The 17319-nt window shown below is 48.5% G+C and overlaps 1 protein-coding gene across 6 annotated transcripts in view; it reads left to right on the top strand.

Annotated features, from left to right (window-relative positions):
* KLF3 (KLF transcription factor 3) overlaps positions 1 to 16418 on the top strand; it is a 28269-nt gene extending 11851 nt beyond the window's left edge. For 4 of the 6 annotated variants that reach the window (XM_062213120.1, XM_062213121.1, XM_062213122.1 and 1 more), the window contains 5 exons: positions 2250 to 2345; positions 6770 to 7256; positions 7900 to 8050; positions 12796 to 12956; positions 14304 to 16418. In XM_062213120.1, the coding sequence (XP_062069104.1) occupies positions 2289 to 2345; positions 6770 to 7256; positions 7900 to 8050; positions 12796 to 12956; positions 14304 to 14485 (1038 nt within the window). In that variant the 5' untranslated portion in view covers positions 2250 to 2288 and the 3' untranslated portion in view covers positions 14486 to 16418. The remainder of the gene's footprint in view (positions 1 to 2249; positions 2346 to 6769; positions 7257 to 7899; positions 8051 to 12795; positions 12957 to 14303) is intronic. The other 2 variants (XR_009868192.1, XM_062213118.1) reach the window with 2 other exon arrangements.
* The last annotated feature ends 901 nt before the right edge of the window (positions 16419 to 17319 follow it).

The following is a 17319-nucleotide window of genomic DNA, read 5'->3' as shown; positions in this document are numbered from 1 at the left end:
GCAAAGGGTGGTTTTGTTTGTTTTGCTTTGTTTTTAAGTCTTAATCCTTGATCATCCTAAAGGCTTGAAAAGGAGGAGGAAGGCGTGGACGGGGCTGACCCTGTGAGAGGGGCTGTTTCCTCACACACCTCAGAAGGTAGCGCTTTCATTCAGAAGGCTTTGCCTCAAGGTACTGTCGAGTGAAATGGATGAATCCCTCAAAAGGAGTTCAATTTATAAGGCTGGAGGTGGAGGTGGGGAAGCAGGGGCTCCCGGCGGGGTGGCCAGGTCACGGTTACTAAACTGTCGGACCTCACCTTTTTGTTTATGGTTCGCTGTGCAGCCCTGAACAGCGAGTCTTAGAACCGTGTGCGCCATTTCCAGCTGCTAGCCTGGGAACTGGTAATGACAGAGCCCGAGGAACAAAAGGAGGTTCACCCCTCATCATGAACTTGTTCATTTTGTCGCTGGCTGTTGGAGTCTGGTCCTGCTGGCCACTTGAGACGGTAGCAGCACCATCGGTTTGAGCAGCCTGGCATCCAGTTGCATTTGGAGATTGTAACACACCCTATGGTGTAGGCAGATGTGGTTTCTGAGGCCGGGGCCCTGTGTTGGGACACTGATGGAGTTCATGTGTCCATAGGAGAGCCAGAATGGGCTTCAGCGGAGCAGTGAAACACAAGAAGCGCCGCTAGCGTGCACAGGTGGGTGACGGGTGGTGCACAGGCACGGCAGACCACAGGAGCACCGCCGTGGAGGCCAGGGCAGGGGTTAGGAGTGGACGGAGAGAGCCCACAAAAGAAAACGGTGTGATGGAAAGCAGCAGGAAAACAGAAGAGAAGGAACAAGACAGCGTTGGGGTGGGTATGGCCTTTACATGAGGCTAAGTTCCTGTCAAGGAGAAGCCGGGATGAAAACCAGTGCATATTCTTCCTAAATAAAAAGTGTTGAGAAAACAATAAGATGGCATGCTGCAGGTGACTCAAGTTCTGAACAGGTAGACCTCAAAAGAAGAAATGTAAACAGAAAATTCAATTTCGATAATAAAATCAGTTTAAGTTTAGAAATAGTTTGCCATTTGAAGATTAAAAGCTTAGCCAAGTTTTTGTTTTGTTTTGTTTTTTAAATTTTTTAAGTGCTAAAGTCTGTTGCTGATACATATTTTTGGGAAACAGGTTCTATTTTATTAATGAAAATCATGGAGAGGCTGGCACTGTGGCATAGTGGACTAAAGCTGCTGCCTGTAGTGCCAGCATCCCAAATGGACGACGGTTCGAGTCCCAGCTGTTCCTCTTCTGATCCAGCTCTCTGCTATGGCCTGGGAAAGCAACAGAGGATGGCCCAAATCCTTGGACTCCTGTACCTGTGTGGGAGACCCAGAAGAAGCTCCTGGCTCCTGGCTTCAGATTAGCCCAGCTCTGGCCATTGGTGGCCATTTGGGGAGTGAACCAGTGGATGGGAAACCTTTCTGTCTCTCCCTCTCTCTGTCTGTAACTCTACCTCTTGGATAAATAAATAAAAATCTTTTTTTAAAAAATCATAGAGCGTCTTTGAATGGTGCCTCAAATGCTTTGCGAAGTGTACAAGCATCTCACCCAAGAATTCTCCGTCAGGAAAATTTATCCTAATTACTGGGAAAGGGCATGCAGGAAGATAGCAGGAAGCTCACTGCTGTTTGTCCTGGCGAAAACATAGAAGCAATCCAAGTGCCCAGTGAAAAGGGAGAATTTGAGTCAACTGATCTGTTCACACCGTGGCGTGCTGCAGTCGGAGGGATAATGCTCTCTGAAGAAGACGTGTTTTCACAGCAACCTATGTGGCAGTGTAGGTTCTAACTAGTACCAGTACCATGCTGCCATTTTCAAAATGGGCCAAGTGGGACACAGATAGTAGTGATGGTTGCTCCTGGGTTTGCTTTGGACTGGTCTTTCTCCCCCTGATTTTTTGGTAATGGGTGGAAGGTCTGGAGCAAAGGTGTTTACCAGTACTGCAGTTGAACATAACCATGGCGTTGCACAGCTGCCCCCAGCAAGCGCGGGTGCTCTGAAGGCGTATGCATGGTTCTAGAGATGGACGGGTTCGCCTGGTGCAGTTAGGCCACTAGGCTCCCGTCTCCTCTGGCTTTCATGGTCTAAAATGGCATCTCTCAGAGGGAAAGAGAGAGGTGGGGGCGACAGAGAGGAAGGGGTGGAGAAGGGAGGTTTTATTTTCGCTGGTTTACATTGAAAGTGACCTCAGGCTGTAGGTGGACACTCTGTTTTGTTCCCTAGGCCGAACTCCAGAACACCCTAGAGAGTCCAACTAGAAGAATGCTCATGTTTGACCCGGTGCCTGTCAAGCAAGAGGCCAGGGACCCTGTCTCCGTGGTAAGTTTTCCAATTCTTCCAAGGGATGAGAGCATGTGTGTGTGTGTGTGTGTGTGTGATGTTTTTCCTCCAAATTACTGATGATTTGACAAGCATTTGCAAGGTGAACTTTTCTCAGTGCTCCGTGTAAGAAAGTGAGGTAAACACTCTCCCAGCCATTGGGCACCCTCTCCTATGGGGGACCCATGGCTTCCTGAGGACTAGGGCCCCACATCCCCTGAGAGAGAGTCGTCTGAGACCTGGACCACAGATAAGTCGGGTCGTGACCGGAGGAGGCTTACAAAAACTCTGGCCCTTGTCTAGGGGAAAATGTATTAAGAATAACAATTTGCTTCAAAAAAAAACCGTTGATGACAGCCATATGGAGCCACGGAGCCTCGAATGTTCAAGAAGCCAGCCAGTGAGAGAAAGAACTTGGCCCGGAGGGGGTAGTCTCGTTTTGCTCGGGAGAGTCCGTGGCTGGGTGGAAATTGGGTGCATTGTCCTTGCCAGCACCCTCATGCTCAGCCCGCCCCGCTGCGAGCCCGGCTTGTATCTGAAAGTTGGCAACGACACCCTTGCAGGCTTAGGTCGTCATCCGCACACTCTGGGGCTGCGGCCGTCCTGCGGGAACAGGGGGTCAGGCTGGGGCCCCTGGAGCTGACTTGCCAAGGATGCTCCTTCGCCAGGGATGTGTTCACCAGTGTCGATAGTGAAGGATCCAGTCAGACTGGCTTTGAGGAAGCAGCATGGACATTCCAGCGGGAGAACTGGATAACTGAGTGTCTGCGTGTGATAATAAGAATTTTATTAATCAGAAAAGTAAATTTACTTCTGATGATAATTCAGTGCTGTCATTTCTCTCAACTATTGCATGATCACGGTGGAGGAAAATTAAGGTATAAAATTTCTCCATTAATTAGATCCTTGAATTATGAATGGGTTTTTAGTGCTGGAGAATGTGATTAATTTTATAAATGATGCAGAACCATCAATGATGCGTTTCACTATTTGGTGTACTTCGAGTGCTTTTAATCAAGCGTGAAAATAGGACTCAAGAGCCCAATTTAAGCGAAAATGAAGAGCCACATGGCTAAGTTGGTGTGATCATAATTAAGTGCATGGAAATGCACTTAACCGAAAAAAAATGGGAACCAAAATGAACTGGAAGTAACTGTTAACTTGTGATGTTGTAGCTTGTGTGACTACATGAAGCTAAATCATATAGAAGTATTTTTACAGTTAATCTTTTCTCTCCTTCATGCTCTAGTCTTCAGTCAATACCCATAGAATTTAATTAGATTTCACCAAAAGCGTCGAAAAGAACAAAGGGTTCCTTTCCTAAACAGTGAAACCTCGGTTAACTGAGAACTGAGACATTTGAGGAGTGGGGTGTTGGGATTTCTTTCTTTCTTTTTTTTTTTTTTTTTTCCACTTTAGAAAATTAAATTAGGAGCTTTTGTGTCCACTCTTAAATCTCAACATTTAATCTTTGCTGCCTCCGTCAGTGAAATGTATTGAACTTAATTTGTTCCTCTTGCTTTTTAATTCAGTCTTTGACCTGAAGGTCAGAGTCTTAGCTATTCAAGTCTGTGGTACAAACATGAAGGCACTATGGGTATAGGGCATGTGTAAGTTTTTCCTTAAATACCAAGTATGAATAAAGAGGCTTGAGGGTAACACACCTTCCTGACACAGCAGAAGCTATCTGCTTATGTGGTATCCAGCTGTAGCGTGAGGAATGTGAGACAATGTCATTTCTCCTTCATTCTGTGCTCTGAGAACCCCTGGATTTTGAGGTTTGGGGTTACCCTGTGAAAGTGTGTGGGATGGGGGCTGTGCTGTGGCACCCTGCTGCTCCCCGTCTGCCCAGCAGTAGCAACCGGAAGTTCCACCAGCTGCCTTTTCTTTCTTTCTTTTTTTTTTTTTTTTTGTAAAATACAAAATGTGCATAAAATGCACATAAAGAAATTGTTTTTTACCATTTTCAGAAAGGCTGAAAATTAAAGGGCTCAAGTCAGGAAGTGAGAAAGAAAACAAAATTGTCAAAACAAAGACACCACACTTTTAAAGGTAGTCTTTAGTTCTGTAAGATGACTTGTTCCCTGTGCTCTAACAGAAACTTGGTGACTTCTGCAAGCTAGGCAGGAAGAGAACTTTGCCCCTGTGTTTGCGATGAAGGGGCACACTGTTGGCGTGTGTGTGTGTGTGCGCGCGTGTGCACACGCCACACCTTCCGTGCTGGGAGTCCCACCCTGGGTGTGAAGGTTCCTTGGACTCTGGTTCCTTGGACTCGCCTTTGCCATGCATGCTGACTTTTTTCCATGTTAATGAAGAGTGAAATAGACTTCATGTTTCACTCAGTCACCTCCACCCACAGAGACTGTCTCATGATGGGCGAATGGCTAAAACTCTTGCTAATAAAATAAAAGAAACGATTGAAAGTCCTGCTTGGGCATGGAGCAGTAGTTCTGGAGTTATGTCCCTTTCCCCATCACAGTGCAAGCCTTCTTTTCCCCATTGGTGGTAAAAGCTTGCTGAGAGAGTGCATGGATTCCCCTCGGACCTTCATTAAGTATTTATTGAGCACCTATGTCAGGCCCGGGGGCTCACGTTCCAGTGGGCACCAGCAGTCGCCAACAGATGCACACAACGTAGCCATGTGAACAGAGGAGTGCATGACCAAACACAGGGAAGGAACTTGCCGTGGTAACAGATTGTTGGACAAAGTGAACCCTTCCCCAGCCCTAGTGGGGACCGCTGCGGGAGGGGCAGCCTCCTGTTTGGGCTACTCTGGACCAGGACACAGGGTCCAGGGCGTGCACAGGGACCAGAGGTGCGGTTTTCACTTCATCCACACTGGCCTTTGATTTGAGCCGCTGCAGCCGCGCCTATTTGTAAGAAGATAAGAGTGGCCTGGGACAAAGGGGAAGCAGCTGTTACCAGGGTGTACCACCCCTGGCACACCCTGATCGAACTCTGTATCGGTCCTTCTCCTATGGAGAACCAGATTGTTGCAAGCTGATTGCAGTAGCCTGAGTGCTCCACCCAAATAATTAAAGAAACCTGTCTTATAGAAGGTTCTGGTAAACAAGGAGCTGGCTGGTGAGCCAGTTTGAGGGACCACATTCTTCACCCTTTTGTGAGGCAGTCAGACTGGAAATGGTGAATGATGGTTGGGTGTCGGTCCAGATGCGGGTGCCTACGTTGGCCTTGTACCTTAGATCCACATCGATAAAGGAGCTGGGGGCGCTCAACTGAGAGCAGACTCCCAGTGAAACCGTGCATAATGTTTGTAAAACTTAGCGGCTGTGGGCTTTCTCTTTCTGATGGCTTGACAGAGCTGCGAATATTATTAAATTTGCAGATCTCCCAGACCCTAAGTCCCTGCTTTCCTTACCCTCACCCCACAGGGAGAACAATCTAGCAGCGACAGCAGTAAAAGTATGTCCTCATTTTGCTTCCTGTGTAGCTGCCAATATCTATTGGCGTTCTAATCTAGGTCACAGGGAGGTCTGGGAAGGCTAGGGCTAAAATTAAGGGAGAAGCTGCATTTTGGTCACTGGAAACATTCCTGTCCCCCAGTCCTGACTTTTTTTTTTTGCTGGTTCCAGGACTTTTAAAGAATTATATAAAGCGCATTAAGCTTTAGCGTTGGGAGGAGTTTTCCTACCTCTCTGTTTAATTACTTCCTGAAACTCTCATTATACATGACTTATGATTTTTTTTTTTTTGCTAATGAACTGTATGCCTCTTTTAATAATGGCTGTACTAATTACATGCAGTATCAGCGTTGGTGCCTGTTATGGACCTCTTACCTAGTGTTGTACTTGGTATGCCTGGTTCTGAAGGAAGGTAGAAAGAGTTTTTTCTTAATTTCCACCCTTGATACGTAACGCAAAGATTTTGTTAAAAGCAGTAATTTAGGTGTTCTGTATTTCCTGACTCTGTCCTTCATGTTCTTGATTGAAGCAGGATTAGTGAAAGTTCTCCTCCCGCCTTGGTTGCATCCTGAGTGAGTCTTGCTTCCAAATCATAAAAGTTAGGGCCAAGGACATAACAGTCCTCCTGAGGTGGCCTTCAGTGCCTAGGTGTGTGGGGTAACCGACCCTCCCAGTTTGCAACTGAGACGTCTCCTGGGGTGGGGACTTACAGTGCCAGCCTGGTAAACCAGGCTTGCTGACCACTGAACCGAATACAAGGGGTCTTCGGATAGCTCATGGAAAACGCATGTTACAGGAACGTGCGTGGGGTTTTTTTTTGCATGTAATAAACTTATGTTTAATTGCATTTTGCCATGAATTGCTTTCAAGTACCTTCATCCATCCAAGTCTAAATTACTTTTCAAGTGCCTTGTTGCATGTATTTTTGTCCTAATTCATGTTTCAAGTAAATACACTTACTTGGCTGTTTACAAATGTTGTTTATTTCTTCCTTTCCAATAGTCCTACCCATCTAATTACATGGAGTCGATGAAGCCCAACAAGTATGGGGTCATTTACTCTACACCATTGCCTGATAAGTTCTTTCAGCCCCCAGAAGGCCTGTCGCACGGGATCCAGATGGAGCCGGTGGACCTCACGGTGAACAAGCGGAGCTCGCCGCCTTCCGCTGGGAATTCGCCTTCGTCCCTGAAGTTCTCGTCCTCGCATCGCCGAGCCTCGCCTGGGTTGAGCATGCCTTCCTCTAGCCCGCCCATCAAAAAATACTCGCCGCCCTCGCCAGGCGTGCAGCCCTTCGGCGTGCCGCTGTCCATGCCGCCGGTGATGGCAGCTGCTCTCTCCCGGCACGGCATCCGGAGCCCAGGGATCCTGCCCGTCATCCAGCCAGTCGTGGTGCAGCCCGTCCCCTTCATGTACACGAGTCACCTCCAGCAGCCGCTCATGGTCTCCTTGTCAGAAGAGATGGAAAATTCGAACAGCAGCATGCAAGGTAACTTCCCTCCGCTGAGCTGCACCGGCGTGGTAGACTGTGCACCAGCGTACTGTGAGGAAGCACGGAGCACAATTTCTTCAAAGGAAATACTGGCCTGCCTCGGGCATTTCCTTTTGATTCTGTTGAAGTGTTAATACTGGGAGAGCTCCCAAGGATCGGGCTGTCTGTCTAATACCGTGCAGTAATTACCTTCACTATATGATTGTCAGCTTTGGGATAGTCACGGTCTTGACTTCATAATTTTGTGTTATTGAATGCCAGCATGGTTCTAGGTACAGAAAGGCATTTAGTAAATACTTTTTGATCGTGGTGGTAATTAAAAGCTGCCTTGTACACCAGCTGGTCTTAGCCAGAGGAGTATGGGGTAGAAGGTAAAATCCAAAAATCCCAAGAGAAAGTCATTTTTGGAGAATCCTGAGTCTCTGCATTTGCTGCTTGCTGGCACGGTAATGATCAGAAGCAACGAGAATCCTTCCCACCCCCCCGCCACCACCTAGTTGTGTCCCTTTTATATATAACTTTGCCAAAGGCAAATTGATACTCACACCTCAGTACTGTGAATAGGAACTGCGCAGTAAACTCTGAAGAGCTGAAATTGGTAAATTGTACATAGACTGACTCTTGCATTCTTATTTTTTAGTACCTGTAATTGAATCATATGAGAAGCCCATATTACAGAAAAAAATTAAAATAGAACCTGGGATCGAACCACAGAGGACAGATTATTATCCTGAAGAAATGTCACCCCCTTTAATGAACTCAGTTTCCCCCCCGCAAGCATTGTTGCAAGAGTAAGTATGCTGAGGCCTACCCGGGATGGCCATAGTAGCACACGTCTTGGGACCTGGTGTGGAGGGACCAGATTTCAAATGTGTGATGTACTGTGAATGACCACTGGGCAGTGGCTCAGTATCGCTGGTCAGCATGGGAGAAGTCCTCCAGAAACACTGTGTGCTCTGTTGCACGGACAACATTAGCACAAGTTATGCTGAGTTTCCATCAGTTATGTACCCATGATCCTGCACCCTACCACAGGAATCAGTTTTGGTCTTTTTTCACCCTTCTGGGCTATGGATACATAGTTTCCCCATAACTACAATTCTGGCCTAGCTTGAATTTGATGATCTGGATAGGCAACTTAAACTTGGATTGTGAAAAGTTTTCATGTGGATACATCTAGCGCTCCAAGTTAGCACTTCTAATCAATCAAGTATATGGTTTCTACCATGAGGAATGTCAAAATCTACAGGCCACGTACAAGCCCAAGACAGACACTCCAAAACAAGTTCTATAAACAGTGGTGGCAGCAGGAAGTTGTCCCTGGAGCACAGAGAAGCTTAGCTTTGAAAGAACTCTTCATTTTCTGGTCTTTTCAAGCATATGTGCTCACAGAATGTTCCTTCTGTGGAATGGCCAGCCAGTAGGGGGCTTGCCCCGTATCGGTCAGCATCAAGCACCTGAGTAGGGGTATGCGTTAGGTCCACCGGGCTGGTACCTTGGTGCCTCCCTGAGGTTAAGTCATGTCATCGGTAGGATTTGCCACTGTGGCGCGCTCTGCCGCGCCCCCCCCCCCCCCCCCGTGGTGACGGTGGAGGCCATCGTTATTGATTGTGATTGGTGGTGGTGGTGCTTCGGCATTGGACTCAGCGGCCAGCTTCCTGTCGCCGCACTTTCCCACCTTGACCAAACGTGCCACCCACCTTTCCGCCGGTCTTCTCCACTCCTCTCCCCTGCCCAGTTACCTGCAGCAGAATGTGAATTCTCTGGCTGTAGAGCCTCTCTTTCTAGTACCTTCAAGTACGTTCTTGTCATAGCCACATTCAGCTCAGAGGGGCGCCTCCGTTGTCACTCACTGGTTTGCTGCTGTGCCAAATCGTCGTTCTTTCTTGGTTGTCCCATACTCCCTGATGGATGAAGAAGAGCGTGGATCTTCTTTCCCAGCCACAGCCAGTGGGGAGAGGGTCTGTGTTGCAGTTGTATGTTAGGCTTCACCGTGGCACACAGCCCGTTCCAGTTTCCCAAGTGTTTTCAAAGGAATTCTTGCATGCACCTGTAACAGGCCTGTGGGAGCCGGATCAGATGAGAACCGAGAAGCCAAGCATTAGGTAGCTGGTCTGTAAGCACACTGTTAGCAACCAGGGGGACCCAGGCCCGAGCCCTTGCTTCTGGTACTTGCTCTTCCTGCCTTCTCATCCATTTGCCACCCACGGCCTGTGCTTGCGTGCGAGGAAAAGTAGGGTGACTAAGCAGAAGAGACATCTTGTAGGCTGAGGGACCTCCTGATGACGGGGGTGGCTCTGGCAAGGTAGCTCGCAGCATGACATGCACTTGTAATTGTTCCTGTCCGCGTGAGGAAAAAATACCACGGAGCTGAAGCCAGGCGCCTGCCCGCACAGGGAGGGAGTGTTGACGGAACAGGGATTGTTCCAGAGTCGAGGTTACTGCGCACTGCAGAGCAAAGCACGCCATCTGAAGGCAGTGTGACATGCTCTGAATGCTGCCGAAAGAGAAAACGTTTTTCCTTGCCTGTCCCATGTTCCCCTGAGGATCTCGAGCTCAGTACCCTTTACTGATGAATGAGTCAAGCGCTCATTTGAATGCTGACCTCAGGATGTAGTGTGCGCCTCAGAAAAAGTCAGCACATCAGCCACAAGTGGGGCGCGTGCGCGCTGAGCAGTTCCCTCGCAGATGTCATGAAGTCATGTCTTGGAGTGGGCCCAGTAGCAGCCCACACTGGAAACCTTGTAGCCAGGGAAGTCGCTGGAAACAGGCGCCCCTGCGGTGAGGCGGCCCCAGTAATATTTGCCTTCGCAAACCCTCCTTTCCAGAGGCTGACTTTACGAGACAGCTGTAAAATCCTTTGGTTTGACCCCAGTCATAGCTCCAGCATGGCTGTTTGGGACACTCAAAGGTGTATCGGATTCCTTTTGTCGTATCTTGGCGTATATGTGAAATCTGTGTTTGGAACGAAAAGCTTGGGATCCATTGTCCCTCTTGAGCTGAGACATGACCAAATGGAAAGACCATGGAGTGTGAGGCCCCAGGACCCCCAGCTGTAGCTTCAGCTTGCCCCGGCGTCAGGCTCCCGGGGAGCAGGGCTGCTGACCACACTCCGAATGTGGCTGCTTTGCGAGGCGGATGCTACTTTGAGTAGAGCTTTCCGATCTGACAGCGGGACATTCTCCAGAAAAGCTTCTGCTGACATCAGCAACTAGAGCCCAGCCTTCCAAGTGGGTAAAAGCGTTTCTGAATATCAGAATGTTCACAGCTACCAGTGTGGTGGCAAGGGCTTTGCGTGCATCTCCCACAGTAGCCTTCAGAGAGAACTTTTTTTTTTATCAGCACCTCCATTTCACAGAGTACAGCCTGGGGCTCAAAGTACCTTGCCCTGTGTCACAGAGAGGATCCAGGTAGAGCTGGAAATTAAAGGTGGATGCCGAGCCTGGCCGTATGCCTTTATATATGAAGTTAGACAACCGAGAAAAGTAGTCCGCACAGAAACTGCTGGCTCTCACCCCGTAAAGCCCCGTTGTGGGGGTTTCTTAGACCAGGATCCCAGAGGCGCAGGAGAGGTCTGTCCAGGCATTTCCCAAAGTTCTCTTAATGACAGTGGGACTTCTTCATTGGATGGAATCCAGTTAAAAAGTAAACTGGTAGCTTTTTTCTTTTGGTTGAAAAGTCTAAATGCATCATCAAGCCTTAGAGTTTTTGTACCTGTCTATAAACCTCTCGCTTCTCTGTTTTCTCTGCCTTTGTGTGGGTGTGAACTGAAGTCTTTATTTTCCCCTCACACTACTTCATGTTCCCTTTTCCGTGTATCCAAACCTGGTGATTTTATCACCTGCCCCCTCCTCAGGACATCAGGACAGGAAGATAAAACGGCGCAGAAAACAGTTCTCTTTGCTAAAATTGCAAGTGTGAGCAGTAAGGTTATGAAAACAACTGGTTGGGGCTGGCGCCGTGGCTCAACAGGCTAATCCTCCGCCTTGCGGCGCCGGCACACCGGGTTCTAGTCCCGGTTGGGGCACCGGATTCTATCCCGGTTGCCCCTCTTCCAGGCCAGCTCTCTGCTATGACCCGGGAAGGCAGTGGAGGATGGCCCAAGTGCTTGGGCCCTGCACCCCCATGGGAGACCAGGAGAAGCGCCTGGCTCCTGGCTTTGGATCAGCGGGATGCGCCGGCCGCAGCGGCCATTGGAGGGTGAACCAATGGCAAAAAGGAAAACCTTTCTCTCTGTCTCTCTCTCTCTCACTATCCACTCTGCCTGTCAAAAAAAAAAAAAAAAAAAAAGAAAAAGAAAACAACTGGTTGACTTCCTAGCGTGCCTGAAAAGGCTACTGACCAGGGAGGTGGACTCACGTTTTTACCAAGCTGAAGAGCAAGGTTCCTCTTAGGAACACTTCCTGATGTCTGTGATCTCACAAGCTTGAGTGTCTACCCTCACCAGTGCATCACTGCTCGTTTTGTTCTTCCCGTACACACGTGAATAAAACTTCATGCCGCATTTGGAACATCTTAGGAGCTGTAGGACCAAATCTAAAAGAAATCCATTACAGTTGAAGGCCAACGACAGAGGATTGTGATGGGCTGAGTAACTAGTCATCCAGGAGCGCGCATGAGCAGATGAGAACTTTCCAGTTGCTTACGTTAATCAGCAGGGGAACCTGCGCGGACTTACGTCACAGCTGTCCCCCATGTACCTCTTCCCCAGCACCTTCCTCTCTGCAGAAGCTGCTTTGTAGTAACGGATGCCTAGCAGGCTTTGATTTCCCATCCAGATCATGCAGCCTGAGGGATGTGAGAGAAGGCAGGGAGACTGGGAGAAAGGCTTCTCGTGAGGGAGCTGGGCTGCTTCAGGGCCGGCGTCACCTGACTGCCCATTGGTACTGTGCTGAAATCCCCCCCACCATGGGGGATAAGGGTGACCTTCAAGTTTGCATTTGGGAAGACAGCAAGGCCAGCTTCCTCCTTGAGCAGAACCCCCGACCGAGAATCAGCTGTGTGTTGGCCATCTTTAGGAGACACAGGAAATGCCAGTGAAGTACAGGATAAAATGAAGTCGCATCCTGCCTTCTCCGTTTCCCCACAAAAGACCGGCAGTGATGATCAGGGCCGCCTGGAGAAGGCGGGGTTCGGCACTGCCTGGTGCCCCAGCATCCTGCAAGCAGGCCAGTGTGTGCGCGCAGGGAGTGAGCCTCAGCTGGCGCCCGGCACCTCCGGCCAGCGTAGCTCCTGACTTCCTGCTGTCCTTGCTTCCCTCCCTGTCTCCTCCCCTAGAGTGTGAGCTCCTCCAGGGCAGGAACCCTGTTTTTATGCATCTTTGTGTCCCAGTGTGGGGCACAGTGCTCACCTGGCTCATGCTAGGTGCTCACTAAATGTTTGTTGAATGAATACAGCAGTGCTGCTCAGGGTGAGCAGCTCAATTCTTTTTGGTTTATTATGTTGGGTTCTGCCCAGTGTTGTGGGTGCTTTTAGTAGACTGGAGAAAAGAAAGCGCCTTCTCTCAACCTGTTGTATGGAATCTTGGCTTTCACAGGAATCACCCTTCAGTCATAGTCCAGCCTGGGAAGAGACCTTTACCTGTGGAATCTCCAGATACCCAAAGGAAGCGGAGGATACACAGATGCGATTATGACGGGTGCAACAAAGTGTACACTAAAAGCTCTCACTTGAAGGCACACAGAAGAACACACACAGGTGAGAGGAACCCCCAGCTCCCTCATCTCTTCTGAGAAGGGGTGGAAGGCAGTGCTTGGCTCCCAGAGGTTACTCCGGTGATGGTTTTCCTAGCGTCCTGAAAGCTATTACTGTCATCTACAGATGTCTCTGCCCGTCATCCAGAAGGAAGTTTTGGGTTATGATTTACCTCTGTAATAAATCAGAATAGATTCAGAGTGATCCCTGTGGCCAGGCCCCTGACACTGACTTGGGAGTCTGCACTTTCCAGCGAGGGGGTGGGGGAAGGAGTGGCGCCGCCTCTGCTGGACAGAGTGAGTGCTCTTGGTGTCAAGGATGTGGCCTCCATAGGAGCTGTCATTACACACCCACACACACACACACGAACGATCAGAGTCACCACAGCAGACAGGCTTTATGCAGAGCAAATAAACACAGGAGTTGAGTAGGAATGGAGTTCAAATAGAACACTTGGAGGGAGTGAGCGATGAAGAAATGGGATAATTTGGACTTTTCAACTTGAGAAAGTCCGTGCCATTGCCTACCCTATTTTTATTTATTTATTTATTTTTTTGTTTCTGAACTCAGAACCTCAGCTCTCGTAAGGAATCTCGTGACTTGGAGTTGCTAGTACGATTATTTACAGAGGGACTCGGGGTTTGGGAGGGAAAAGGAAAGCCAGGTGTCTGCAGTGTGAAAGTGAGCCTTGGCCAGGAGGCAGAGGGGAGGATCGCCCTGTGGACGGCAGGTGCCTGCCTCAGCGGAGCGCTGGCCTGGGCAGAGCAGAGGGTGGTAATGTGGGCGTGCAGAGCGACACCCTGACAGCGGTGCCTGCTCCTCTATCGCTACATTCTCGGGGCATCAGTGGACCCAAGGAGGTGGGTGTAAGCAGCTTCGAACCTAAAACCTAAAACCCAGTACAAGCTTGGGTGGCAAACAGGAAAGCGCCGCTCTGCATGTGTGCCGAATATCACGTTGACGTGCCAAGGAATGGGAATCCTGCAAGGTTTCTAGAGCACGGGGGAATTAAACAGGAATTAATCTGTGATACCCATTATTACTAATTTAGGATCTGTGACTGCCGTACATAGCTTTGAATGCGTAAGCGCCTTCTTCCTGGCTCTCCCTGGCGTTTTCCCCCAAGGGCCCTCTTTCTCATCTGTAAATGATCATCCCACAGGAGGCTTGCCTGTGGGCTTCGGAACCCGTACAGTTGCCCCTCTCTTCTCGGCAGAGAGCCAGCTGAACGCCGGGAGCTGTCATTTGTCCCCCTTGTTTGTGTTGTGGCAGGGAGCAAACAGGTGAACTTCTCTGGGGGATTCCGCTGGCGAATCTTCACCTCCATTCTCCCCTCCATCTGTTCCGCAGGAGAAAAGCCCTACAAATGCACGTGGGAAGGGTGCACGTGGAAGTTTGCTCGGTCTGATGAACTGACAAGACATTTCCGAAAACACACTGGCATCAAACCCTTCCAGTGTCCAGACTGTGACCGCAGCTTCTCCCGCTCCGACCACCTGGCCCTGCACCGGAAGCGCCACATGCTGGTCTGAAGGCCTCTGCCGCCCACCGCAGCCCCGCGCCCGCTCTCCTGGCTCTCGTCTGTCCTCCCTCCCATTGTCTAACTCATTTTTTACATGTACATTTTCATCTGGATTCAGCTGGTCTGAATCTCTGAATTTATATCATTCAAAACTTCCGTATGGTCAGTAGCAGACACTCTAATCCTCCCTCTCCTTACCACGGGTCAGACCTAAAGAATGTGAACACTTTTTTTTTTTTTTCTGGGGATGCTAAGCAAACCCTTCTTACAGACACGTTTAATGTCATGAGAACAAGGGAACATGTAAACTAACACGACCAGTTGTCAGTTTGTCCGTGTATGCCTCAAAAGAATGTCAAAGTAAATGTATTAGAAACACAGTACGCAGCCTGCTAATCCTTGCCAGAGCCTTCGTACCTCTGTGCCCTGTGATCGCAGTGGATGCCCGGCAGCGCCAGGAGGGGCGGTCCCCTCACCGGTTAGCGCAAGTGCAGCGAGATGTCAGAGCTAGTGCGGTCAGCTCTTCCGGTGTCCTTCGCAAAGCCTGCTGGTCGGCCTGGAGTTACCACTGCTTCTCATCAAGGTCTTGGCCCGACTCTGTGCCTGCAGCTCAGACGGAGTTCTCTGCCAGCGAGGGGAGACGAGCCAGAGCTGCCGATTTAGGTGGGTGACACGTAGAGTTCAAGGGATGGATGCTGTGCTTCCGTAGCCTGGAGTAGAAGCAGAGTGGCGTTGAGGAGGGAAGGGGGGCGGGCACAAAGGAGGAAGGCGACAGTTCCTCCCAGGATCGAGGTTGTCTGAGGCTGCAGCATTTGCTTAGCTGTGCAGTGCAGTCTCCCAGCCTGTCTCCGCACTCAGCTATGCAAAGCCACGCAGCCAAGCCGACACCAGTGGGGTCATCCATGCAGCGATCTCCACTGCTGCGTGATGCCGTGGTAGCAGGGAGTCTGCACACACATGGGCTCCACAGCAGTGAAAAGGCTCTAGGGGAAGAGTGTGGGTGGTCTTTCTCTTGTACCCTGTTCATGGCTTTGTTTGCAAACAGGGAAATGTTGAGTGGTACTTATATTCCCATATCAAGTTAATTGCCTACTTTGGATGCAGAAGCTCCTCTCTGTGAGCTGTAGGGTGCCAAATCGGCTGTCATTTGTGGTCATGACAGACATCATGGAGAAGCATCTGCTGACGCTCTAGTCAATCCATCAGGGAAGGCCCGAGTGTCCCTGTTTGCAAATACAACTCATTGTGAAGCACACAGATCTTTATTTTGAGAAATGTAGATTTATGAAAAATAGAGAAAACCACAGTTCAGGGATTTATATATATGTAGCTCAAAAAACTCCCAAAAATTTATTAGTGGAGCTAGCAATTTCCTATCATTATCAAGTATACTGTCAGAAGAATAAACTGAAAAAAAAAAAATCATAATAATGACTCGTGTTTATGTTAAATATAAATAGCACCATTATTGGGGGAATTTTTTCAAAAGCAGGCTTTTGAGCACCATGAGACATCTAAATGCCAATAAAAATTCATACACATAGATGCCATTGATCCTAAATTTGAAGAAAGTGGGCGACGGTGGTCGAGTGTGGGTGCGTGTAACCGAATGCCCCTTCGTCCCTCCATGGAGGATGGAGGAGGAGAAGAGAGAAGAATGGAGTCCTCAGCCCAGCCACAGCTTAGGATCCAACACGGCTTTGAGTGGGAGGAATGCGCTGTTGCATCGTCTTTAAAACATCCGTGGACGAGTGATTCTGGAGGCCTGTGACTTGTGGGGGGCTTGCTTTGATGGCACTGTGTTAATAAGCGTTAGTCCCTAAGAGGCCCTACTCACCCGCCCTGGAACCAGCCGAAAGGAAATGGAGTTGAGAAAAGGCAAAGAAATTTGTTATCTTGGCACTTGGGTTTGATTTTTTTCTTTCTTTTCTTTTTTTTTTTTTTTTTTCAGCACTGCAAAATTTGTTTAGAATATGAAAACATTGTAATTGGACTGTTTCTTTTTTTCTTTTTCTGCAACTATGACGTGAATTGAGGAATAAAAACGGCTCTTGGAAAAATAGGTATTGTCTGTATTGTAAATGCTTAGTCACGTTCCTGTCAAAATGTTCACCTCTTGAGATAGTTTTTCCACTGCACAGCAAGAATCCAGCTGGCATGCAAGGAACACTTGTCCTGATAGAGGTGACCAGCTTGACCAGCTTGCGTTTCCAACCCGGGTCGAAAGGGAAAGGGGCCAAGGAAGGGTAAACTCACCTTTGAGTCAGCTTTGAGGGTGAGTCCAGGTAATAGAAACTTCATGGATTCTCAGGAGATTTGATGTGTTTGCTATGACATAGGTAAATTTTCTCAAAAGAGCAAGCAAGACCCTGCAGACTGTATCATTCACATTGTTCACTAACAAATACCCATTTTAATTCTGAAAGGAAAGTAACCCAGAGAAGCTGTTCTCTGTTCCCATGCTGGTCAATATCTTTAGTATGCAATTGGCCTTTATCAAATTTTTTTCTTATATGTTTTTGTATTTTGCTATAATAGTTGAAAAATTTAGTTTCTTAGTCACTTTTAGCTGTTCTTATGGAAGCTCAAATACAAGATGAGATGCCCTTGAACATGTGGCTTCAATGATATACCACACTACTATCAATGGTGATTTCAATTGCAGTATTTTAAGTAAATGAAAATGATTTGGTGAACGTGGAGTTGGTCTCATGTACATTCTATTTGTTAGAGATTTTCTGCAGTTGTTACTCCAGTGTCATCTTGGAGAAGAAGTTAGAAAAATCCAGTAAGAATCCATCATAGTTTTGAAATGTGAATCTATATCATAAATGGGCATTAGCA

This window comes from Lepus europaeus, chromosome 16 (genome assembly GCF_033115175.1).
Source record: "Lepus europaeus isolate LE1 chromosome 16, mLepTim1.pri, whole genome shotgun sequence".
Lineage (NCBI taxonomy): Eukaryota > Metazoa > Chordata > Mammalia > Lagomorpha > Leporidae > Lepus > Lepus europaeus.
This window is presented reverse-complemented; position numbering and strand designations above follow the sequence as displayed.